Source organism: Oxyura jamaicensis, chromosome 24 (assembly GCF_011077185.1).
Source record: "Oxyura jamaicensis isolate SHBP4307 breed ruddy duck chromosome 24, BPBGC_Ojam_1.0, whole genome shotgun sequence".
NCBI lineage: Eukaryota > Metazoa > Chordata > Aves > Anseriformes > Anatidae > Oxyura > Oxyura jamaicensis.
The window spans coordinates 3,855,443-3,879,693 of NC_048916.1; the positions used below are offsets into that span (position 1 = coordinate 3,855,443).

Genomic DNA, 24,251 nt, shown 5'->3' on the forward strand with positions numbered 1-24,251 from the left:
CCAGGGCCCTTATTTTTATATGAAATATTTGGGATTACCGAGTCTGTTTGTCCGTGAACGCCTGCCATCGCCGTACAAACCCTACAAGCTGAGTTTACAAACAGGTTGTTTTACATTTCCTTGTGGCTTGACTAACTAGAAAGTAATTCAGTTTGGATGGTTAAACCACTGTTCCAACAGGCTGTGGACTGGCAGTGTTGTGTTGATACCTGTATTACCCTCGTGTCACAAATGGAGACACTTTCCACATAAAAATGAATTTATTTCTAGCAGTCGTTTCAAGAGCATTTATTTAATCCAGTATTCAAAAAGAGTTTTCAGCATTGTTCTCACTTGTGATGAGAAATAATCATCTCTCACAAGAAAAATAAATACAGCTTTCTTCTGTAGAGGAATATAAATTTCCTTTATATCTGAAAGTTGCTTTTATCGTACAGAACCCCAGTACGTGGCTCCTGCAAACGAAAAGATTCCCGGTGGTGGCATCGCAGGGCTCTGCGGATGAAACGTCGTGGTGATTCTCGCAGCTTGCCCCCTCACAGGCAAGTGCCTTCCTCCCTGGATTTGGGGTGTCCCACGTGTAACGCTGTCCTTCCTCTTCACCTTTGCCAACCCCTTGTTTTAAGACTTCCAAGGGGGACAACTGTTTTGTTTAACACCTTAGACATCAGGGTGCTTTCCTGCTTGGTTTGATATAGTCTGGCTGTCAGAATGAGTTCATAGAAGTCCCAGTTGGTTTCCATCTCCCAGGGTTTCCTCCTCAGTCCTGTGCTTGCAGAGTGGCAGAAGCGTTGCAGGAATATTTCCATATCCTGTGGTCCTTGGGACTAATTGCGTACTCCCTTGCAAGGACCCTGATAGCAATCAGGGTGGATGGATGAGCCATAATTCTGGCAGTGATCAATTAAATCCTCTGATAGCTACAGCTACATCAGTGTTCATTGCTAATAGGTTGGTAGGAGCAGCAGTCCCATCTACCTGTCCTACTGTGTGGAGGAAAAGAGTCCAAACTGGCTCCGGGATTGAGGGTACTGGCACTTCTGCTCCCTGACATCATACTGGTTTGTGAATGCTCTAAGATAAATACCAGAAAACAGAGGTGTTTCTGTATGTTTGCCAGAAGGACCACGTTGCTATACATCCGTTTCCTTTCCACATGTAAACAGTTTCTCAGCTATTGTGATGTTTTTCTCTCCTGGATTCTTCTGTGGTTTTTCCGCATATCCTTCTGTTACGTATTGCACGTTGGACTTCTGATGGACAACTGAAAGATAAATACACATTTATTACTGATTTTACAAAGGGGGAAGTACCTGCCTGAATTACGTGTTATTTCATCGTGTTATAAAACAATGAACGACCCAGCATATTCAGGACTGTTTAACAACAGCTGAATTCCCTGTATAAACCACTCATAATCTTTTTTAAGGCATTTCAGTAGATTGAATTTAGAAGCTAGATAAAACCATTGTGATTATCCAGTTTGAACTATCAAATGAAAAGCAATGATTCTCATTTTGTGCAGTTCTGCATCACAGCTGAAGCTATGATATCTGTGGTAGACCTCGGGTTGGAAGGCTTGGTTTTACAATATTCAGGTGTAAAATGTACAATTTGCAAGTATCTCTGTACAAAAAGGTGGGCAGCGATTTGCTTCTGCAGTAGTCAGTAGCAGTGCTCTGACAGGAATTAGTTTATGTCGGTTGAAGCTTTTTACCTTGTTCATTCTTCTCATGGCCTGGACTTTCTTCATTGGATTTGGATTTATAACTCTCCAGCGTCTGCTCTGAATTATCATTTTCTGTGCAGAAAACAAATGTAATTAAATACTGAGATTTGTACCATGGCTCTTCCTCACTCTCGGCCTTGAGCATAAAAATCCTAATCTTTTATAACTAGTCTTTCAAAGAGAAGCTGGAAAATAAGAGTGCAATCATCCTGGTCATTCACAAGAGAGATGCTTCAGAAAACAATTTAGTTATGTGACAACTTGTGTCGGCTGAAGCTTGGCCCCAGGCCATCAGTTGCCGGGACTCTTCAGCAGCCGTTTGCACCAAGCCGCAGTCGCTGTCTGTAGAAGGGTGCTTAACCAGAGGGCAGGAAGATCAGTGTCCTGTCTGCTCCTGACATCCCTCCCCCAGAACAATACCAGTGTTAGCAGTAACTCAAACTGTGCCTTCACTCACCTCTCTTCCACACTCCATGAGCTTTTTTCAGCTTCCTCATAAAAAGCACAACGATGACGAGCAACATGAAAATCAGAACAGCCACCAAGCTTGGCAGCAGGAGATCCTTCTCCTTTTGGATGCCTTCAGATACCACATCTTGCTCTGTAAAAGAGGCAGATGTATGTTTGTGTTGTTAAATAGCTTCCTGGGAGTTCCTGGTAATTAAAGCAAGAATGATGTATCATGCACCAGGCCAGATGAACATGGGGGGAGTGCAGTTTTCACCTTACTGCCCTGAGTTTTAAGATACGAGGTTAATTTATTTCTAGGTGTATAAACAAGCAAAACTATTTGAAGTCAGAGGATTTGGTAACATGTAGCTTTTTTCTAGGTGGTAAAAATGCTTGTGTTTCTTTGGTCTTTCCTCAAGATTGCAAGTGAGCTTTACCCTGGTGTACTGACACTAGGCTTTGGAGGTGGATACTTGGTCAGAGAGAATCAGCTTGGTGTTAGAAAGCTTGATGCGTGTTTGGAAGTTGTCACTGAAGAGTATTCATGAGTTCTTACCAAAGGTGATGATGGAAATCTGAGTTACATTTTCGCGTGGGGGTGAGGCTTCTGTCCTGGGAAGTTCCTCTTCTGTGACTGTGCCATTGAATGCCGTGTCAGTGTCTGGAGAAAGAGAAAGAACGGTGTTTCTCTGAAGGGCAAAGGGATGCTTGATATATCTTTATTTTTCCAGCAGCTTTGAAGGGCAGGGCACCTGGTAATGCAACAGAAAGAGACTTCTGGAGCCCTTGACTTACAGCACTGTGCTCACTTCCTTAACACTGTATTTCTTTATATTATAAAGACCACTTAAGCTTTATGAACATAAAATCCTTGGAGTACTTTACTGAATACTTCCAATTTTACAGCCTCACAAGAGTATGAGCTTTGAATCTTTGTTTTTTTTAGGCTTTCCCTGCCCCTTAGTTTGCTTGCAAACACAAGAATATGCAGCTATCCTTTTTCTTAAAGCAGATTTTTTCTTGTATTCATGTCTCGGATAATCTTTTGCTGTCCTCCTAGCTCGCAGAGGTTCAGTCACCCAGTGTGACAATCACCGTCCTGTGGACATCGCCACCGCATGTCTGATGCTGTAACGTACCGTTTGGGACATGGTAACGCGGGGTACCGGACAGTTCTTCCTCTCCTGCTGCAGCTGACGTTGCTTCGTGCCCTGCAGAAACAGAGAGGTGAGCTCTGACTTTCTTCCACACACGGACAATATAATATACCTTTGTATAATTAACTGTGATTTGTAAAACCAAAAGGATAAGGCATGCAGTGTCTGCCAAAACTTTACATTCATAAGAGATTTTCTTCCTTATCAGTTATGTAAGCACATCGTACTGCAAGATTTATGCTCCCTCTCAATGTTAATAGAGCTGATTATCAACAGGATGTAGCCATTCTGCGAAGTTTGCAAACACTGATACAGGCTTTTAAACAAATATAAACAAAGGGTTCGTGCCTTTCTAAAACAGTCAGTTGACTTTTCACTGCTTGGCTTCTAACACTAAGCAGGTGCCCCCTTTGGTGGGTTTTAGTCAACCAGTTTGCACAGTGGAGCTCTTTATTCTTCTGTTGGAAGCAGTTCTCCAGTACAATAAATTCAATTTGCAGCCATTTATATGCACTGATAATCTTTGTTGCACAGTGCCACCTAGTGCAGCCATCCAGAGAAATCCCAGCTTCAGCTCATGCCGCACGTTTCTGACACATCACGAGAACGGTTGGCCAGTCTGGCTGCTGCCAACACTGATGTAATTCTTCTGCATCTAACAAGAGAGTCTGTCTGCTTTTATGGCTGTAAAACAGAGGCTCTCCTCACAAGCAAGAAATGCTGTGTTTTATGTTGTGTGCAAGATGGTAATATAATGACATTCCTGGTGGTGTTTCTGTCCTGGTTTGGTAAATTCATGTGAAAAGTCCAAACTTACAAGTAGGTGTGACAGCTGGTTGGAGGTTTTGCTGAGTTGTAGTTGATGCTGAGCTGAGAACTGCTGGATTCTCTGGTACTGCAGAAGGGATGGTTGGCTGGTTGGAGCCTAGAGGAAAATCCCCAAACACAAGATAAACATCACATGTCACACATTGCCCTTCAGCCCAATCCCAAATGAAAACTGCTCTGGTGTTCTTCATGCCTGGGCTCTTTGGGTCCCCTATCTTGAGCTGTGGTTAGATTTACAGCCCTCCCTTCCCACCTTCAGTTTCCCTGTCTGCACCATGAAATGAGTAAAAAATGAAAGTAAAACTCGTACCATTATGTTGTGGGTAGCTTGGGGAGAAGTCTGTACTGTCGTCCAGATCTGACTCTGTTGCGGTCACTGGGGGGGGAAAAAACAAAGCAGTTCTGAATGCTGAGCAAAAATTCCTCCGTGCTGTTCTTTTGCAGCCAAAGCTCTACGTAAAGACACTGTACAGCATTTTCTGTGTCAGATGCTGTGCTTATCTGACCTGTATATTAGAGGAAGAGCAGTTAATACCTGTAGACTGCTCATGCTCAGAGGCGCGTGTAAGCACCTCTTGTGCAGTTGATGCAGGATATGTGTTTGTCACTGATAAAAACCAACAGTACAACAACTTTCAGAGCACTTTATAAGCATTTGTAGAATCAAGCAGTCTAGTGAGGAGTGAAGTAAGAATAATTAGACCCATCCTAAAGACAAGTAAACGGGCAGAAAGCAAACTGCTCTGAGAATTAAAAGCAGCTTCAGCGTTTATTTGCAATGTTTACACCCTTCTAGTTTTCTACATGGATGTAACTAAACCACAGAGGACATGGGAAGCTCAGAGCTTTTTGAGAACATACACTCTGCATTATCTTTAAAGCTCTAGAGCAAGCTTTACCAGAATTCTAGCAGCAGCACCGGGGAACTTAGCCCTGCTGCTCGGCTGAGCTGCTATGGCTTAATTTTAATGAATTTTAAGGTAGTTAGGAAGCAGGAAAAAAACAAACAACAAACATCATCAACAAGAAAACCATAAAATCTTAGTTTGGAGTTCCTCATTTGCCCCAGATAGCCCTCTCATGTAAAAATAGATTTTACACACGGGGCAGTAGAGCACAGCGTTCAGCTTTGCATGCGTATCTGCACAGCCACTTGCGTGCTAAAACGCGATAGCTGCTGCTCAGAGTGCTGCAGTACCTGTCCCAGGGAGGTCCTCAAAGCGGAAAGGCACAGCCAGCTTCTCTTCTCTTAATGCTTTGTGGTGAACGAGGCAGCTGGCTGTTGAGTTGGGCCCGTAGGCGAGGACTGTCAGCGTGCTGGTTGTGGTCCATTTCTCCCCATTGGCTTCTAACTTGTGCGCAGTGTCACCTATACGCCCGTTGGAAGAACACATTTAAGTGCTTTCTAGTCAAGAGCAATTTAATGAAAAACCTTCCAGGCACAATCTGCATTACTTTGCTCTGCTAGAGCAGCGCACGATTGCCGTGCCCAAGTGGTTCATTGTGTAAATGGATTTACACGGGAGCCCAAAGACAGCAAGGTCACGTTTTCTTCCTCGGCAGTTGTTTAAGTGCAGCTCTCGCTGCGCCTCCTGTGCTTAACCCTAAGACTCTGCTCCATTTCGTGACTCACAGGGGGAAGTTCCTCTGCAGCAGTGCTTGCACACCCTGTAGGACTGCAATGGGATGTCCCGACACCCACCAGCACTTCTGGTCCTTACTGAGCGGAACAAATTGCTTAGTTGGGGCCAGAACCCTCAGAGGCAAGGTTTGCAGCATGACCGAGGGCTAAAGAAGTTCTGATTCTGTTTAGTGATAATCTGAGGGCACTGAATTTGTGTCTCAGTAGCTGTGCATTTGTTACCCTGAGCATATGAAGCTGTTAAATTTTTATTGACGTGCAGTATTTATGTTTGTAATAAGCATTGATACAACTCCATTAAATCCTGTCTGAGTCCTCCATCATCCCTACGGTATAGGTTTGACTTCTGTTTTACAGCCGGGGGATGTTAAACATGAAGATTAATTGCTGTGCCATAACGAATTAGAGAGAGTCGTGTGACATGTCTGCTGCACTTCCCAGTCCTCTAGGTAACACGACTTCCACTCACTAATATTGTATGGAACGATAAAGATGTATTTCGTGTGACACAGAGAGACGTGTTCGAATAGCTCTAGTGGAGAGGGTTTTTTTTTCAGATGTTTACCCTAAATGCCCACAGTGGCACAATAATCTCAACTGGCTGCTCCTACTGTAGAGGTTCTCTGGAAACAAACGAATGCTTTCTCTTGACCTGTTACCTTGGTAACATCCTTGTTTCTAAATGAAAGAAATTCCTTGTTTCCAAATTAGCCTTTACAGATAATTTATGGTATCATAGACCAGTATTTCTTAGCACTCTTTTCCATCCCTAGTGGGGTCACATGAGAACTCAAAAGGATCTCACAGTGGTTTTGCTAGAAAGGAAATAATCTTTAATTGTCAGCAACAGCTCAGTAATTACAGCCAGTTTGCCCCTGCTGAGCCCCGGTGGAACTGAGGTGCTGCCAGTAATTAAAATGTATTAGCTATTTTCTGATTAGTATAAATATTTGCAGGAAGTGATTAAAGCTGAGAATGGAAGGGGGGAGAAAGGGATTTTAGTGAAAGGCAGTCACCTGCAAAAAAGGAAGGGCACATGTAGAAAGTCTGAGAGTTGCTGAATTAGGACAGTTATTTTTTTCCTCTCAATCATTAATTTGCATCTGCTGCAAACAGGCTGGATGGTGAATCAGCACCTCTTCATGCAAATATCCCTTCATTTAACCAACCATAAATTAAACCAATCAAGCAAACCCAGCACAGGCCCTTTGTTGCTTAATTAAGTTCCCAGGTAGCTATGGGATGTGAGGTGGAAGGCCAGGTAGTTCTCATTGCTATGGTGTGCTCTAATGCCTGGTGGGTGTTTGTGCTACAAATCTGAAGGTGCAAGGAGGAGACAAAGGTAAGTGTAGGTTTTTATTGAACTAAGTGGAGAAATGCTTGGTTGGCTTTGGATGTTGTGTAAGGCATCTAGTGTCTGAGCTACGTGTTGTGCTGGGACAAAAAATACACTTTGTCAGCCCAGAACGGAGATCCTTTCAAGTTTAAGGACACTCTTTTTTTTAAAGCTGACACATTGCTTCCTCAAGCTCTGTCTTCACAGATGTTGTTCCTCTAAGTCAGACACAGCCCAGCCCTTTCCAAAGCATGCATGGAGTTGGAAAATCTGCTTTTTAAAAATCCATGTACTGCTGCAGAGCAGCCTTCCTCCTGCAATCGCAGATAGCGCTGCCCTGGCTTTCACGTGGCTCATTTACCAGCAACACTGCTTCTCCTGAGTGCAATTCCTTTAAGCATGGGGTGTAACACAGCTGTATTAATGCCTGTATATCTGAAGGCTTGGATCCCTCCCCTCTCCTTTTTTCCTCCAGTCTTGATTTCCAGCTTTATTCAAGCCAACCTGCTTTTCTACTGTTTTCTTGAGCTCTTAGTTAAAAAAGCCATCTTAGGGGAATAATCTTACAGGCTAAGCTTTGAACGTATTGCTTGATGATGGAAAAAATGCAAACACATTTGTTAATATGTAAAAGAAAATACTCTTGCATCTATGGGTATTTTCCTCACGTTGACAGGGACGTTTCCTCTCTAGTGTGCTACAGTTGCAGCTAATGAGGCAGTTATTATTAGAACGTGGCCTTCGAAGCAGATATTTATATGGTACGCAAGTCAAATTGAGCTGCCTAGAGGCTCTGTTTCCCCTCGTCTGTGTCTACCCAGCTGCGTGCAGGTCTGTCATCACTGCAGGGCTGTGTGGGCTGTGCGGGCTGTGCTTCCTGAGTGCTGTTCTCAGTGTGCTAGTGAACTGCCTGGCTCTGAGCAGATTAATGAGAGAAAGGCAGCATGTGTGCGTGTGAGCTGCTCGGCACAGCTAAGGAAAACCTGTACCAAACACAAAATGGAAACTGTAGTGGCTTTGCTAACTGACTGCGTACTTGGACGTGGAAATAGGGCCTCCAGAGTTTTGGTTTCATTTTATTTCGGTGGAATTTCACTCCAGATTCTCAAAGGGTTTTGGTGCCAGCTGCTGTTCTTGCACCGAATGTGAGCAGATGAGATGAGCCATCTCCCCTGCATGAGCACCACCATTTAGTGCCGGCTGTTCCCCCAATCTGCACTGCCAGGGTACCATTTTTAGGTGTGTTCAAGACCGATAAGAAATTGTTACAAACCAATCCCTGTTCCTCTAACACTTACCTGGAAGCTGTATCCCGTTATCCAACAGCCAGGTAATCCGGGGCCGTGGTTTACTTCCTCGAGTAGAGCAAGACAGCTTAATGCCTCTTTCTGTGTCTTGGGATGCTTCCAGTACAGGTTTAGAAGGAGCAGCTGCAGCAAGAAGATTTGGAATCAGCTGCAGCAACTCTTTCTGCTCGGTTTTATGAATGGCTGCATGTGTTAATAATGCTACATAGCATTGTTGGGTAGGGCTGAGCTAACACTGGGATTATGTTGTACTAAACAGTGTACAGTTGTATGCAAAAATACAGCCCTGGAGTTAGGGAGCTGGCTTTGTTTTGCTCCTCTGGCACAGAACAAGGATGGGAACTTACCTAACACCTCAACAGTCGTCGTCTTGACTTTGAACAGGGTGCCGTAGTAGAAGCATTTGTATACGCCTTCGTCGTGCACTGTTACATTAGACAGTCGGATGGATAATTCATCCTCTGAATAATGGATAAGTTTGTACCTCTGATCTCTTAAAACTGTAAAGAAAACAAAACCCAGCATGCTACGCGTGTTGGTACATAAGAGGAAGACAGATCATCAAAGCAGTAGTGAGCGAGATCAGTTTTGCTTACTGCGGGTCTTTTTTTATTCATCAACCCTTGACATAAGAGAGCAGTTGTAGCACAAAGCGTTTCTAGCTGGTGCTGCCCTGGCACAGAGGCAGCAGTAAACTGATGAATGGGGTGTGTGCTGCCAACAGGGAAGACTTTTTTTCTTTTTTTCTTTTTTTTTAAAAAAAAAACTCTGTAAAGAAGTTCAGATTGGTAAATGAAAAAGCTTCTTCCAATTGGCGTGTAAGTAGAGAGCGGGCCTTGGCTTTGTCCTCTGCTTCTCTTTGATTTTATGCAAGTAATGTTCCCTATTTGCCTCAGTTTCCCCTCCATCAAAAGGAGTTAGCACATTAATCGGTGTCAGGGTAACAACACAAAGTGGTTAGCTTTGTATCCATGGTGAGAAACAGAATTTCTGAGTTTTTTTGTAGTTCTAGAGGGGGTAACACAGGTGCAAGTGATTTCCCTCAGGTCACAGAACTGAATGGTCAAACCCTCTCGTTTGGTTCCTTTTTTATTTCTTTTTCGCTAACTCTTCTCCATCAGCTTAAAGCTGCTTCCTAGCCATCGCAAAACATGAAAACCAAACCCTGTGTCTCCAGCTATTGCAGTGATTTGAGTTCTATATATTTCTTATATTTAGATAAATACAAGCAAACATTGGGGTGCAAGGACGTGATCTGTGGTCAGAAGAGGAGTATGACCCATGAATACAGAACACAGAGCAGAGGTGCAGGAATTGGTGACCGCTTTCCATTCCCCCTTCCTCAACCCTTTATTTGGCCTTGAAAAAAAATCACTTCCCTCTTTGTGTATTACGAGGTATACACAGATGCTATGGTCAGCCCACACCTCTTTATTTGCTCCTTATTAGTTGTTTCTTTTCTCCTATCTTTGTCTAATTAGCTGATTTTAATGAGCCTGTCACCTAGATGTACTGTGCTCTGCTGTGCGGCCCTGCTTCTCTTGACTTTCTGGTGTTGGCTTCATTCCTCCTGTGGGAATCTGGGGACAAGCCAGCAAGTCATGTGGACTTCTCCCACAATGACAGCACAGAAGGTAATGTTCTGCCTCTTGAATCGAACTGAAACTGGGGATGTGGATCAGTCATTGGAGAGAAGAAGGTCTCAAAAAGGGTCTTCATTTTATCTGAGCTCTTTTAAAAATATAGAGTTGGGAGAATGTCATAGCAGTAGCTATAATTTATGGTAATGATTAAATATTAAAGGATTTTGAGAATGCCATGAGGTAAAACTTAGACACGAGGGAGGAGGGAACTGATTGTGAAGTGGTTTTTGGAGAAGCAATGTGACAAAGGTTCACAGTGATGATTCAAAATAAAAACTGAAAACATACACGGCGTGAAGCTTGGTTCCTGTCTGAAAGAGGACAGTTTTCCTTTGTAAAAGGAAGGCACTTGTCAAGGATCCAAATGCTTTGCGAACTCTTATCCTTGTGGCTGTTATATCGCGCATCTTTCTGGGAGATGATGATGGCATACTGATGCTCTGGGTTGAATCCTCGGGTAATTTAAGGCAGGTACTGGTTTTGTCCACTCAGCTTAGAGTCTGCACTATAGATACTGGTGGGTGTGCTCCTTCCATAACCTTTCTAAATTAGAGTTAGAAGGCATAGGGAGTGGGAGGGAACACAGTAATTGTAATTCTGGCCCTGTCAGCACGTAGTAAAAACTGCTCTGCTGTAAACATTTCCCCTTGACGTGCCACGTCTAATGCCCCAGTGAGGGGAAGAGCACCCAGAGCTTTCAGGCAGGTCCCCTCCCTGCCACTCTTGTAAGGCAAGAGTGGGTTTGTGCTGGTGGTAAATACAGTTCCTTTCTCAAAGCTGTTGTGCCAGACCACTCTTGTCGGGGTTTCCATTTCATGAACTTCCTGCCAGAAAGGGGCTGAACGTGAAACCACCTCAAGCGGTTGGGTAGCAGGTGAGTCAAACTGGCCCTGGGTGGGAGCTGGAAAGCCCACTCCTAACTGACCCTCTGCTCCACGCGGAAAGTGCCGCCTTCGGTTTTCACACTTACCCCGCTGGGCGTCAAGAAAAATTGCGAAGCCACGAGGGTTTAGCCACTGCCTGACAGAACTGTCCTCGCCGCTGAGGGTGCAGCTGAGATTTAGGTCCTCTCCTTCCTGCAGAGTTACGGTTTCACTGCTAGCTTCTGCAAAATCCCCTGCCAGACAAGAGAGGGGGGAAAAAAGCAACCATTAAAATGCGATGTGAAGTACAGTGACAACACTTTGCACTGAGCAATATGTCAACTTTCCTTTTCTCAAGGGTGTAAAGGTTGTTCTAGATGGGGAAAATTGCCAGTATAATTATACTGATGTAATTAAGTCATAGTGACTGTGGTGACCTACCTAATGACTAGGTAAGGCTTGTGCCAACGGTTCGTGACCTTTACTGCCGGTGCAGCCAGATGCAGTTATTTGATGTTATTCCACATGAGTCAATGAAGAATTGATGGCACACCCAATTAATTTTGACAGGGAGAACACGTGTGTTAAGTTCATATTTCTTTCTGGAGTCGTTGAACCTGATTCGCAAGGGTGTGCAAAGGAGTGGTAGCTGTGAACGATTGGTATCTCTGCAAATGGGCTTTTTTTATTCGAGTGCAATGCTGCAGCTGCTTTGAAACTTCTTTTGCAGGCAGGATACCCAGACCTGGCCTGGCACAGGTTACTGAAATGAAATTTCACTTACTCCTCCCAGGTGATTTTGCAGACGGGCAGTAAAGTGCGTTTTTCTCTCCAGACATTCAGAGATACATAATACACTTTGTGCAAATATTTGATGGTCTGGAATGAATCGCCTGCTCCAGAAAAAGCATGCCCTGGAGAAATTACTAAGAGCAGTGCCCGGGTCAGAGTTAAGTAAATAGGCAGTAAGAGGGTTTTATTTTTCATTCCTGTTTTGTGTGTTTTGATTTTATTTTTCAGGTAGCTGCCCGCTGCCGGTTCCTGCTGCGTACACGAGCGCTGCAGTTTGGGGAAATGAATCTTTCTGGGCTGCAGGAAAGCTTTTCATTTTCTTTTCTGTTATATTTTAAAATGTTTTTAAGAAGCTATATTGGGGCATTCTTGCCGGACCTGATTTTTGCTACTAAAATCAGAGGAAGGACTTGTCTTCCTCTAAAGAAGTGGTTGCCCGTGGGTATTTATTGCCGTTGTTCACCTTTGACTTGAGTACATGGGATAACATAGCCACCTTCGCAGAGCAGTTAGATTTGGGGGGAAGAAATCAAACTGAAAACAGCAGAAAAATTACGGTCTAGGAATAGATTTCTGCATTTCAAGGCTCATTCTCCTTCTCTCTTATTCAAGTGCCTCTGATTTGTATTTTTTTTTTTTTTATTATTCCTCTGCTTCCCTGCTGGTTCTCAGGGTTCGTGTGAGTTGAGGGAGCTTGCAGAGGAGTGGTAGCAAAAAGGAGGTTTCCTTGAGTAAGTTCCACTTGTGAAGACCTGTGTCACAGGAGCATGCTGGTAAAGCAGCGGAGAGGGCCTTGCCTGTGGTTTTTCACAGTGTCTGCGTGGGGGCTGCTTCCTGCCGCTCGCAGCAGCGTGGGGTCTGTAAGTCACACCTTTTGAGGTGAGAGAGGCAGGGCAGAACAAAAGGTGGGGGATGTTGCTTGCTATTTCTTTTTTAAGCAGAAAAGAGCAGCCCCCAAAATGGAGCACACACGTAATTTCCATGTGAGACCGTGGATTCATGCAGACCATGACTCACAGGACAAATTTCTCTCCCTTATGGGGGGCAGCTTGACATGGCTGTGGTCTTTGAGCCTCTGCACCCACCACGGTGCAAGCATGAGGGGGTGCCAGCTCCACAGGGTAGTGGTTCTCGTAATGTGTGGATCCCAGGTGCCCTGGGTACCTGGAAAAATTGGCCTGCCATCACATACAATGATACATCCACCTTCTTAGCAGGACAGGACAACAGTTTCGTGCTGGAGATCACAAGATACAAGCGAGCAGAATGGTTCAAACCCCTGCTGTTCTGCTAGCCACCAGAAAACGCATAGAGAAACTGTTGCAATGATGTGTGCTCACTCGGTCACTTCAGAATTGTCTTTAAAACTACAGAGACACCCTGTTTAATCGGTTATTTTTGACCCGTGGCCGCGGATATGTGGCAGTCTGGGTTGATTCTTGAGGTCCTGTGAACGATGGCTGAGAGCAGCTAGCGTGGTCATCGTGCAGCAGTCTGGCAGCAGTGGGAAACTGGGGTTGGACTCCCAGAAAGAGTGGGAGCTGCTGCTTTGCAGCAAGCTTAGAGAGCACTGCGAGCACTGTTTCAGCTAGGATATAATTAACCTGTTAAAGCCTTAGGTCCGTTAAATATGATCAGTGATGATAAAATACCCTAAGCGTACCGTATTAAAAAATGTGTTGTTGCTGTCTGGGCTCTTAGATTTGATGGGGCCTCTGTTAATGGTACCTCGGTGTGTGAGATTATACCGAAGGGTCCCCAGCGGCACTGCTTTGGTTTTTGCTTTTGCATTTAAGAAGGGAGAGACTAACTTTGGCCAGCACCAGGCTTGTGCATGCATGCCCCCTGCAAAGGACAGGAATGATGCTTCTGAGGATCTTGAGCTGTTTTGCCTCTTTCCTTACCTAAGTCTTTCCTCATTTGACATGGTCAAATGTGAACTTCACACTCTCCAGTATATGAAAGAGGAGATTAGCAAAGCAGGTATAAGATGCATCCTCTAGCAGGAGTGAGGAGACTGAGCATTTAAAGTGCTTTTCATTTTCAGAGTACTTTGTGAGTGCTTTTTAAATTACCCTGGCTTGTTACATTAGCCTCTTTTTAGAAAAATATGTGAACAAGGGCACATACAGATATCCAAGCCATGGAAAGTAAGCTGCACGTATTTAAGGGAGACTTTCAATTTTTCAAGGCTTTGCTATCTCAGCGTGCTGCCAGCTGCTGGTAGGCGAATTGGTCTCACTGCTACAGGGTTTAGGATTCAGCTGCAATTCAGCACCCTGTCTGCTACGCCAGCTGGCTTTGGGAGCTGGGTGACAACACAGCATTGTCAGTAAGAAAACAACAGCAGAGCTGCCTTGCATGGTGTGCTGCAGCTCTGGAAAGTGAATTCTCTCAGCTGGCCTGTTGTAAGATCAGGTAAAAAGACCAGATTGCTTACCTTGCATCAGGAGCAGAGCTGCGATGTGGAGCGCCGTGGTGAAATTCATGTTGTGGTGGTGGTGCGGGCTGCCTGAGCAGACTTCCTCTCCCTGCCGGGGCAGCCGAGCAGCAGGTCTCTTTTCAGCACGGGGGGAGCAGATTTACCATGACTTCATCACTGCTGGGGTCTCTGCCTCCTTTTTAATGTTGTTCCACTACTTCTTTCCCCCCTTCTCACACATTTCCTACGTGTTGGCGAAAGCTGAGAAATGGCTGACCTCACGGGTCCCTGAAACCAAGCTAGTGGGCGGCAGGAGTGGGGGCACTTCACCTTGCGCCCCTCCACCCTCATCTCATTCAGCTTCTGTGCAGGGGAGAGGGGAAGAGAAGTATGTGACGGTAAAGATTAAAAGAAACATGTGCCTGGGCTGATCCCACAGGGGCACTGTGCAGGATTTAGCTCCTGATGATGGGGAGGCACCCAGGACCATAGAGCATCTTTGGTGGGCGCTGCTGTAGTGCAGGAATTGTGAAGTTGCTTGAGAACCCCGCGGTCCAGATGAAATCCCTGGAAAAAAACAGTCTCGAGTCACTCCGCACCTTCTGCAGTGTTCGTGGGAAGTTTGCATTGCCCTGCTTGCAGGGAACAAGGAAGATGGGGAAGGTGATTTGCTGTGTGTGGTTTGTGGCTCTCTGGGGAGTGAAGAGCCTCGGGAGGTGATGTGCAGGTTATGCTGTTCCTTGCTGAGCATGGCACAGGGCTGACTCCATCGAGGGGATCCCAGGGGACCAGTGGTGGAATCTGGGTTTCCCAAATCCCCTCGCAGGCCTGGTTCCTCCTCAAGCAACCTGGGGCATAGCAAAGCTTTTTCCTGGGCTTTGGATGTCCAGTATCATCACAAGACTCGCCAAGCCTGGTGTTGGCAGAGCCTGTTTGCGATGTTGTGTATGCTCATTTCCAAAACAGCTTCAGCACGTCTTCCTCTGGCAGTTTTCTGCAACTGCCCGGCATTTAGTGCAAAAGACTAATTCCCTCAGAGGGAGTGGACTTCAATAAGATAGGAGATAGGGTTTAAAACAGTATGCATTTGCAGGACACAGGTTTGAGTGAACTGGACAAAATAGTTAAACACATCATGCCTTCCATTTCTAATTCATTAGAACCTGTTTCCATTGAATTTTCAGGTGCGTGGAAGTGTGTCACTCCATTAGTGTATGTTTGATAAAATATATGGCTTTTATGTTAATCATGATATAATCAGTTTTACCAGAAAACAGCTGTAGGCCATAAAATTTAATGTAATTAGTTGGTTTGAAAGGAAAGAGTCTCCCTAGCCAATAAAAATTACTGGATTAAAAAATCCAGATCAAGGGAGAAGATGCGTATTGTAAAGGCAGATAATTCTTTTGTTTAAAAATTGCTTCTAGTGCCACATATCTGACCCTGACCATGAAATAACTGCTGGGGAAAAGCCATGGAGCAGGAGAGATGACACTGAAGCCATCTGCCTCCAACCCAGAGGAAAACCTGGTCCCTGTGCTGCAGGAAGAGAGCAGGACTTGAGGGGGTTTTGTGCCATCTGCTGTCAAATAAATGAACTTCATCTTTAGAGAAGGGAGGAAAATAACTCGAGTTCCCCCTTCTGCTTGATGCTGCTTCACCCCAGCAAAGTCCCAACACGTGAGAGGAAAACTTAAATAGGAAGGGCCAGGCGTGGGAGCATGACATCTTTATTAAATCATCTACGAGGCATTTTTGTCTGACTTCAGAGAAATCCATTTAATGTAATAAGCAAATTAAAATGCAGTGGTTGTTTTAACAGTTGTTAGCACTTGAAGTTGAGATTAAAAACAACCAACCCCTCAAAATAAAAAAATACAGATGTCACAGGTAATTACAGCTATTTTTGGCAATACAATTATTGTTTTTTTTAAACAGCAAACATTTTTCTCAAATAAATACAATCTGCTCACACTAAAAACATAATAAACAGGATGATACAATAGGTTTAAAATGGAAAAAAAAAAGTATGCACTGATAACATCAAGCTTTAAGAACTGTCCACAGAGAGAAACTTCAGAAAATACGTTTCAATAGGAAGAAAGAGAAAGGGACTGGCTGTGTCTTTTGTTATGTTGTGTGTGTGGTTCATGGATATTCCCCAGGGAATGAGTATTTGAGGAAGGGGTGAGAACGAAATAGCAATTTAGAGGGATGCAACCAATCACACTTCATTTTTTTCATTCATTCACCGTTTTAAGCATGTTTGCCCCCACCATCTCTGCACATCTATCTTTGAAGTTCAAATAATTTCCCCTAGATTTAAGCGCTTCTGTGGTTTAACTATTAAGCTTCCTAAACAATAGTTTTCTCACGGAATTTCAACGCGCTTGAAGTTGTGAAGCATTGCAAACAAATTTCCAGCTCTGGGTTTTAATGAGATTTACCTAATTATGGCTTAACTCAACTATTTAGCAACTCTTTCTGAAATGAGCACAAATATAATCAGACTGTCTCACCTCACTCTTATGCATTGCTCAGATCAGGACTGGGAGGGCTCAGCCCCAAACTGATGTAGGACTCCCCTGTATTCCTCATGAAGTCAAAGGCAGGCGGGGGGTGGCAGCCTGTGGTAGGACCGGGCTTTGTGGGGCTTCATCCCAGGCCTGGGGAAATCAGGAGAAATCTTCCCGTTTGTGTCCCTGGGCTCTGGGTCAGGAGGTCTTGAGGACCCCGAGGGAGAAGTCTCCAACCCCTTGGTCCCAGTGCAGCGGCTAAGTGGGAAGGCTGAGTGTGTCACAGCGTCCCAGGCAGCCCCTTCCCCATCCTCTGGCCTCTTCTCCCCAAAAGTTGCAGTGGGCACACAGAAGGACTACAATGCCAAAGTCCTTAAGATATGGTTGCCCCGGGGACTCAGGGCTGTGGATACAAAATACTACACCGGGGTAGCATTCTAGCATCTCTTGTAGCCTCTTTGTTTTGCAGAATGACCTCTTGTTGCCTTCATGAAGAATAATTCCTGCAGAATTATTTAAACAACTGCTTATCTGGTGATGTAAATTATCACTTTGAGTAACGTTGGTACTAGAATCTAACAACAGAGGAGAAAAGGAGGCTCTTAACATCAGCTGACTGTTCTTTCCTTCACTGTTCAGACTGAGTGAAGAGGGAAATATGTTTGTTTTTTCACTGAAGTGATGACCTGCATCCTCGTTTTACATAAGGAGGCAAAGCTCTGATTTGAGTATACAGGGACAGTTTACATTTGCTGAGAACCTGGCCGTGTGCTCAGACTATTTAAGCATTTGGCTGTAGCTACCACTGCACAAAATGTAAGGTAAATTCATGGAACTTTAGATCTGGGATCTGTATTAAGCTAGAAAGGTATCCACGAGCAGAGCTCAAGTCAACGGGGTTGGGACGTGCTGCAGTCTCCTCCCAGCTGCTTCAGCACAGGGAGATATTAAGTCCAGGGGTGCAGGCCCTTTGCAAAGACTTGGTCAAATGTGAGCTTGATAAAACGTGCCAGTTCTGCCCCTCTGGCTGCCAAGTGCTATCCCATCAGCAATTGATGTACTAGAATTTTGTTCATTTATTTTTCTAGACCAACCTTTAAGTTACAGTCTATGGAAATACTGGAAGAACAATTTATTCTTGGAAGTTTTTCAGCTTTATTCCTTAATTGGGAAAAGAGGGAAAATACAGGAAGGCTGCTTGCCTTCTATACCCTAATAGAACTTCTAGGATCTGATGCAGCTCACAGTGATTGCGAGGAAAAGACTTGCACCCACTTCAGGCAGATCAAGTCTAATGTTTTTCTGGGACAAAACACTGAAGCGACATTAAATATACATTAATGAGCAGCAGTGGAGTGGAAGTGAAGCAGCAACTGTTTTGTATTCTTAACATCTTAATTAAAAATGGAAAAGGAACTTTTTTTTTTTTATTCTTTCCCCCCAGTAAGCCTTAGCAACATGAGAACACTTAACACAAAACACCTACGAGAGATCCAAATGCTGGAAGAAAATCAAATTTTGTTTCTGAGACTTTTGACACCTGAAAAATCTAATGACAGATAAGACTACAATTGTCAAAATACTTTCCCAAGCATCCAAAAATATATATTTTTAAGAAGAGAGTATTTTAACATATTCTACCTTCTAAAACAGAACGCTTTTATTTCCTGTATTACTCACTGTACGCAAAGATCAGCTAGTACAGTATTCAAATTGTGCATTCAGCTTTTGTTCCCTCTGTTTCATGCTTCTGTTGGAAAAAAAAAACAACAACCCTCTTTGTAACGTGCCTTAACTGCAATAGGACCTAAGTAGCCTCCGCTGTTTTGTATAGGTGATGTCTGGCATCCCGACTCACGTCTTGCTGACCCATAGCATGAAACCAAACACCATCCAGAGAATCACGTGTGTATCAGTAACCAAATCAGTTTTGTGTGATTGTCACCTGTTTAGTTTTAAAGATACTCTTTGCAAATTTGCGGTGAGTAAGTGTGGAGGAAAACAAGCCAGAAGTGCTCCTCACAATGCCTGTACACAGCCAAGAATAATTTAAATTATAGTTTAAGAACTAAAGTGACAGCAGCGTAACTGCAGCGGAGCAGTTTCTTTCTGTCATCTCATAAGTTATCTCCCTGACTTTTTAGGATACATCCCTGGAATCATAATGCACTTAGGAGTGGCCTACTGAGCATCACATAGTCATAAATAACGGACTACTGGTATGGATCGTGACCGTATTGCACAGGATGAGCTCTTTGCTGACTCAAAATCTGTACAGCATCTGCTATACTTGCCCTGGCAAGCTCAAGATCAACTCATTAAAGCAGCGACAAAGCTGAGCTACACCCTGTTCAGGTCTGTTATATCACAGCTGCGGGGGGGTTGACCTTATTTAGGAACGAGGGGTTGCAGTTTATGGCTCCTCACTTGTTCTGCCCACTGGACGTGCAGCCCCATCTTAACCAACTGAAGGTAAGGCCAGTCCTGCCAAAGGCCCGATAGGTAAAAAGAAACTCACCTAAAATCGAACTTTGACCTTTCTATGAATGATATGCCTTTGTCAAAGCTGCCTGGTATAACCCTCTGTGCCATACAAACCTTTTAAATAAGGATAGTAACGCATGCTGCAGAAGGAAACCTGGACAGAAGAGGGGAACTCTAGGATGCCAGAATCTTTCCTGGACTGCCTTTGATGTTATTTTTGGGGATATTCAGAGTTATGCTCCAAACCAAGAAAGGAGGATGCCCAAATCCTCTTTTACCCCGTTTACGCACATTTTTGAGTACCTTCTCAAAGTTAGCCATGCAAATGTCTGCAGGGAACTTTCGATTCAGGGCAGAAGAGTTAAGGTAATATTGTCTAAAAGAAACCTGCTCTGAAGACAATTTGTACTGTAAGCTACCTTCTGTGGGGGTATTTTGTGTTCTGCTCTGACACAGCTGGCATTGGCATCTTCATAGGACAAAGCACGCTGCTCCTAAATTTCAGTGTGCTGTTTTCTCAGCTCTGCTTTGTCTTTACGACAGATGGCACTTAGGAGTTAACGAAAGGAAGGCAAGCAAGCAGCCAAGGCTGCATTTCAGTGCTGCCTTTTTGACTTCAGCGTTACCCACTTAAGAAAGCTGCCTGCTGCAGAACCTCATCAGGGCTGACAGAAAACCTCACGAGGAACAGAAAACCACCACCGCGTAAATGACCAGCACAAGAACTCAGTAGAAAAGGCAAAGCCCCTTTTCAGGGGGATATAAAGGACACAGACACTTTAGGCTGGGTCTGTGCACAAGAGTGGATTTCAATAATTTAAATAAAAGGGGAATAAAAAAGCAGCCTTTCTAAATCCTGCAGGTTTGATTGGTATAGGCTTATTTCATCTCCACTTAAGAGCAACAGCTCCCCGTCTTTGTTCACAATGGTGCTGTCTTTTCATGTGCAAGCTTCATCTGTAAGTGATGTGAAATCCAGATCTTTCTTCTGCTGCAGATCTGTGTCAATCTTTGCATCCACGGTATGCAAACACCTAACCCAGGGCAGAGACAGGAGGAGAGGAAGAACAACCTGATGCTGCCTGCAGAGGCAGTGCTGACCTCTGGTTTCCAGCTGGTGGTGGTAGGCTTTGTGAAAGGTGCTGAGAACTTGGGGGTTGTGAGCGAGGAGGGTGTCGACACGTGGTCCTGAGCAAGCCTGCTAATGCTTTGCAAAAAATAGCAATGAAAAAGAACCCAAATGCATCCTGAATGCTCGCCCTTCACACAGTGCTAGTTGTTACTAACAGGGTGCAGAAGGCAGTAAATGGTACTGGTGTTAACAGAGCTCCATTCAAGGTGGGAACATTTACCCGAGCAACTCACTAAACAGATTCCCTGCAGTGCAAGAGTTCCGGTCAATATTTCAATATTTTTCCTCCAAATCAGTCCCTTTTGTATTTGCCTAGTTGTATATGAGAATTTTTGCGCGACTCTGGCCGTGTAAGAGAGATGCTAGAAGAGCTGTTGGTGTGATCCACGTAACATAGTAGGACTACTTCTCCACTGTCAATAAACACAAGAACGAAGAGACATTCTCCGACGCTTAGAAAGGCCGTGGGTTTTCCTTGCTTGCGTGGCTTTGCCTATTCCTGTAGTAAGGTTTCTCTCCAGTTAAAGCCTCCAGTTGGTCCATGTGTGAGAGGAAGGATGGGGGGGTCTGTAAGCTGCCAAACGCCTGTATCCCCTAGTTCTTCGCATGAACAAAACCCCAAGTAGGGAATCTGTGCGGAGAGAGAAGGAAATAAGGGCAATAAGCAGGGACTGAGCTGCACAAGGAGCTCTTGTGCTCCTAAAGAGAGACTCTTGTCTCTCTCTCCCTCTCCCCAAAGCCCGTTTGCAGGAGATGATTGTAGGATTCTGGCGTGACAGCCAGATTTCATGCAGCATTGTACATGTAAAACACTGGGGAGGACAGGTAATGGTTTTGTAAGGTAGCTTAAATACGTTCAGTTCAACCCAAAGGTGTTATGTCGGCTGGCGTGGACTCAAACCCCAAAGGCCAGCACAGGTATGAAGGGGAAATATGGGTGAGATTGTGGCTCAGGGGTGCTCAGATCAGCTGTGAAAATCCTGGAGAGTGTCTGCAAGGGAGAAAGCCATCTCATTAGGAATGAAGGCAGGAGACCCCATTATCATTTTTCAGGCCTTTTTTTCCTGCCTGTTAACAGCTGTTTGGAGTGGAACGAGAAAGGGAAGGGTTGTAGTGAGGAGAAGTGCCCTGGCTGGGGTGGATTTAGTACTGGATGGCACTCGGGGTGTTCTGTACAGCCCGGTACCTGCAGGCTTGTAGCAGTGGCACTGTGTGCCAGCTGTAGGTGAGCATCCGATCCCCTGCTATCTGTTACAGAAGCGACACGTTAGGATAAGCCTCTTTAACTAATCTGCTTTCCTCTCGTGACTTCTGAAGTGCGTGAAACCCAGTAACGGGGCTGAAAGATCAGTCAAGAGGAACAAAGTGTCCTCTGCCTGGTTAAGCAGATTGCAAATTTCTTTTTCTCTTTTTTTTAAAGCCAGTGAGCTTTACCCCTTGCTGGTAATTACCTTTCGGACCATCTGTACAAAGTCCTTGGAGTTCTGCGGCGAGAGCCCTTGGAGCTGGCAGGTACAAGCCTCCAGGGAGGATGCGTGTGCCACTAGCAGGATGTTATTTCCTGAAACACAGCGAGAAACGCAGGCTGAGGTGGGAGAGGAAGGCAGCTTTAGGGACGGGTGCCCAAGATCCAGCTGCGTTCAGTTTATTATATAAAAGCTCATTAAATTATGCAAATATGGCAAAAGGCGTGGTTTATTGACTTATTTAGAGCATTTCTTAATTTTCAGGATTGATCAGCTCTGTGCTTCTTATTTTTAAAATGGCTTCCTGAGGAAAACAGGAATTGCAGTGAGATTCCACCTGTCTTGTGAAAAAATACCTTTCTTCTATTTAAAAATTAATTCTGATTAAAACAAGCACTTTAATCTCAGCTGCTGCTTTTTCACCCCAATTGCTTTAGATTTCCAAGATCCTGAACACCCAACGTCGCACAGTGCTATCAAGGCTTGTGTGCAAACTCTTGAAATAAAAGCTTTAGAATTTGGAAACGGATCAGCCAAATGAAATTAATGAGCTCACCAGAATTTTGGAACATCCTGTTCCTATGCTCTGAATGCAAAATAGAAGCTAGAGATTTTTTTTCTTATTATTTCAGTGTTGCATTTGGAGAAACGTTCTGCAGTCTTTATGGGTTATATGCTACAGAACAGCTCAGACAGGGGGTGGAAGATGCCCCATCTGATGCTGCTAACACAGCAGGGTGCAAACGGCTTATTTATTCCCTGGAAGAAGACTGCTTGCATTGTCTGGGGGGCTGTAAAATACTTCTGCTCCTGAAGCTGAAGGAGCTTTCCTGTAGGCTGACCAGATCTCAACTCAACTCTGACACACACAGCTTAACTTGGCATTTCCAGCCTCTCTGGGAGAGGGGACGGGAGATTCGGTTGTGGGGTATCACCTCCCTGAGGACTGGTGAGGAATATCAGCGTTCACATCCCGGGGAGCCTGGCTTGTTCTCATCCCCGGAGCACTTACCTTTGCCTTTACATTCACTGATGATTTCTTTTGTTACTTGGTAGCTTCTACTTATGTACGTATCATAAGATTCAGAAACCACTAACTTGCTGACGGGAATATGAGGTCTGCGAGCAGAAAAACAAGCACGGTAAATGAGGAGAAGAGGTAAAGTTGTAAGTGCAAGTGATGATTCCTCTGAGCGTATGGATTTCTTTAACTCTGCTAATTTCCCAGGTCCCCAGAGCTCAGTGTCAGGACCGCTATGGGGATTTTTAAACGTCCAGACTGAGATTTTTACCTATTTTACATTCAGATATTTTTGATTCGTGGGGAAATTAAGAAAATGCTTCCTCTCCTGTGGACAAGTCGGAGGAGGCAGCCTGTAACATGCTGATTACAAACGTGTTGCTTCTGCAACGCCACGCAGCAATGGCAATACCACTTCACATTTACACATCCCTTGATCAATAGATTTCAGGGCTCATCCGCCCAAATAAAGTGAGTGAAGGGCAGGAGAACAAAACACACTGCTCTGCCAGGGCTTGCAGCCTGCTCGGAGGGTGGGCAGCAACACCCGTGGCGGCCTCAGGAGGACTGCGGTGCCTGCAGAAGGCAGATGTTGGCTCTCCTTCGTGCTCGTGTGCTTTGATGCTGAAGGGCAGGGGCAGGCTGCTGCTCTGGCCGTCTGTAAAGCTGCATTGCTGGGAAATGCCTGGAATTAGCTGGCCTCCTCCTGGGCCAGGGCGTTTAAGTGAATTGCCCGATGGGGCCCAGGCCAATTGTTCCAGCTGAAGCAGGTTGATGTGCGCAGAGCGGCACCAGTTAGGAAGCAGAAAGCTGTATTTTCGTGCTGTGGTGCGAGGAAAAGACACAGCTTTTCCCTTCATTTAGTGACCTGACAGGTGCACAGGAATCACCCGTGTGACGGGAGGTGAGAGCACCAGGAGGACATCTCCTAATCCCCCGCCTAAGCAGCCGACCACACACGAGCAGGCTCTTTCCTTACTCTGAGAACATTCCTTGCAGCCCTCCTGGCTGGCACGTGCTTTCTGGAGCAGCCATGCTCCTGGTCCAGCTGCTGTGCTGAGCCTGAGCCACGTGAGAGCCTTCCAGGGACAAACACAGCGTGAGGACCTCTATTGAGATACCCTTGTGCTGGAATTTCAGCTGCAGCCCAGAAGGATGTAACTCAAGTGGCTTTATGGTATAATTAGGTACAAAACAAAACAAAACCCATTTTTTTTAACGTTTCAGCTGCTTACTTCACTTCGGGAAACACCAGCGGTTCTGCTGATATCACAAACCACAAAAGCCGAGACACAAAATGTTTGTCACCAAGCCCATTTCGGTGGAAGTCCCATGTGTGTGTGTGTGCTCTGTGTGTGCTGTAAAGGTTTTGTTTTCATCCGAGAGTGCTCAGCCTCTGATCAGGCTCAGCCAAAATAGAAAGGGCTGGTCTCTGCGAGAAGTCATAGCGATACGGATTATTT

The 24,251-nt window shown here is 44.9% G+C and overlaps 2 protein-coding genes and 2 long non-coding RNA genes across 6 annotated transcripts in view; 2 read left to right on the forward strand and 2 right to left on the reverse strand.

Annotated features, from left to right (window-relative positions):
* LOC118177889 overlaps window positions 1–6,547 on the forward strand; it is a 33,449-nt gene extending 26,902 nt beyond the window's left edge. Inside the window, exons 2-3 of the long non-coding RNA XR_004755958.1 lie at window positions 3,240–3,406; window positions 5,800–6,547. This is a non-coding gene — a long non-coding RNA (uncharacterized LOC118177889). The remainder of the gene's footprint in view (window positions 1–3,239; window positions 3,407–5,799) is intronic.
* CRTAM (cytotoxic and regulatory T cell molecule) lies at window positions 274–14,294 on the reverse strand. Its single transcript, XM_035345940.1, has 13 exons — window positions 14,188–14,294; window positions 11,063–11,209; window positions 8,797–8,949; window positions 8,441–8,572; window positions 5,363–5,533; window positions 4,700–4,771; window positions 4,475–4,540; window positions 4,154–4,261; window positions 3,319–3,390; window positions 2,736–2,840; window positions 2,187–2,330; window positions 1,718–1,801; window positions 274–1,264 (listed from the first exon to the last, which is right to left on the reverse strand). The coding sequence occupies exons 1-13, from the start codon at window positions 14,234–14,236 to the stop codon at window positions 1,134–1,136; spliced, it is 1,434 nt and encodes a 477-aa protein (XP_035201831.1). The 5' UTR covers window positions 14,237–14,294; the 3' UTR covers window positions 274–1,133.
* The window catches only part of LOC118177890, a 74,918-nt gene continuing 57,393 nt past the window's right edge, over window positions 6,727–24,251 (forward strand). For all 3 annotated transcript variants that reach the window (XR_004755959.1, XR_004755961.1, XR_004755960.1), the window contains exon 1: window positions 6,727–7,148. This is a non-coding gene — a long non-coding RNA (uncharacterized LOC118177890). The remainder of the gene's footprint in view (window positions 7,149–24,251) is intronic.
* Window positions 19,687–24,251, reverse strand: part of UBASH3B (ubiquitin associated and SH3 domain containing B) — a 67,194-nt gene continuing 62,629 nt past the window's right edge. The window contains exons 12-14 of the mRNA XM_035345939.1: window positions 22,780–22,886; window positions 21,753–21,862; window positions 19,687–20,932 (exon numbers count right to left, since the gene is read on the reverse strand). Of these exons, the coding sequence (XP_035201830.1) occupies window positions 20,795–20,932; window positions 21,753–21,862; window positions 22,780–22,886 (355 nt within the window). The 3' untranslated portion in view covers window positions 19,687–20,794. The remainder of the gene's footprint in view (window positions 20,933–21,752; window positions 21,863–22,779; window positions 22,887–24,251) is intronic.

Bases quoted from the DNA above. Each gene is read 5' to 3' on its own strand.
- CRTAM (XM_035345940.1), bottom strand. From the start codon at position 14,236: ATGAATTTCACCACGGCGCTCCACATCGCAGCTCTGCTCCTGATGCAA. The intron at 5,534-8,440 runs GTAAGTGTTAGA...ACGGGCGTATAG, and splicing joins TAACGGGATACAGCTTCCAG to GTGACACTGCGCACAAGTTA. The intron at 4,541-4,699 runs GTATTAACTGCT...TTCCCCCCCCAG, and splicing joins TGAGCATGAGCAGTCTACAG to TGACCGCAACAGAGTCAGAT.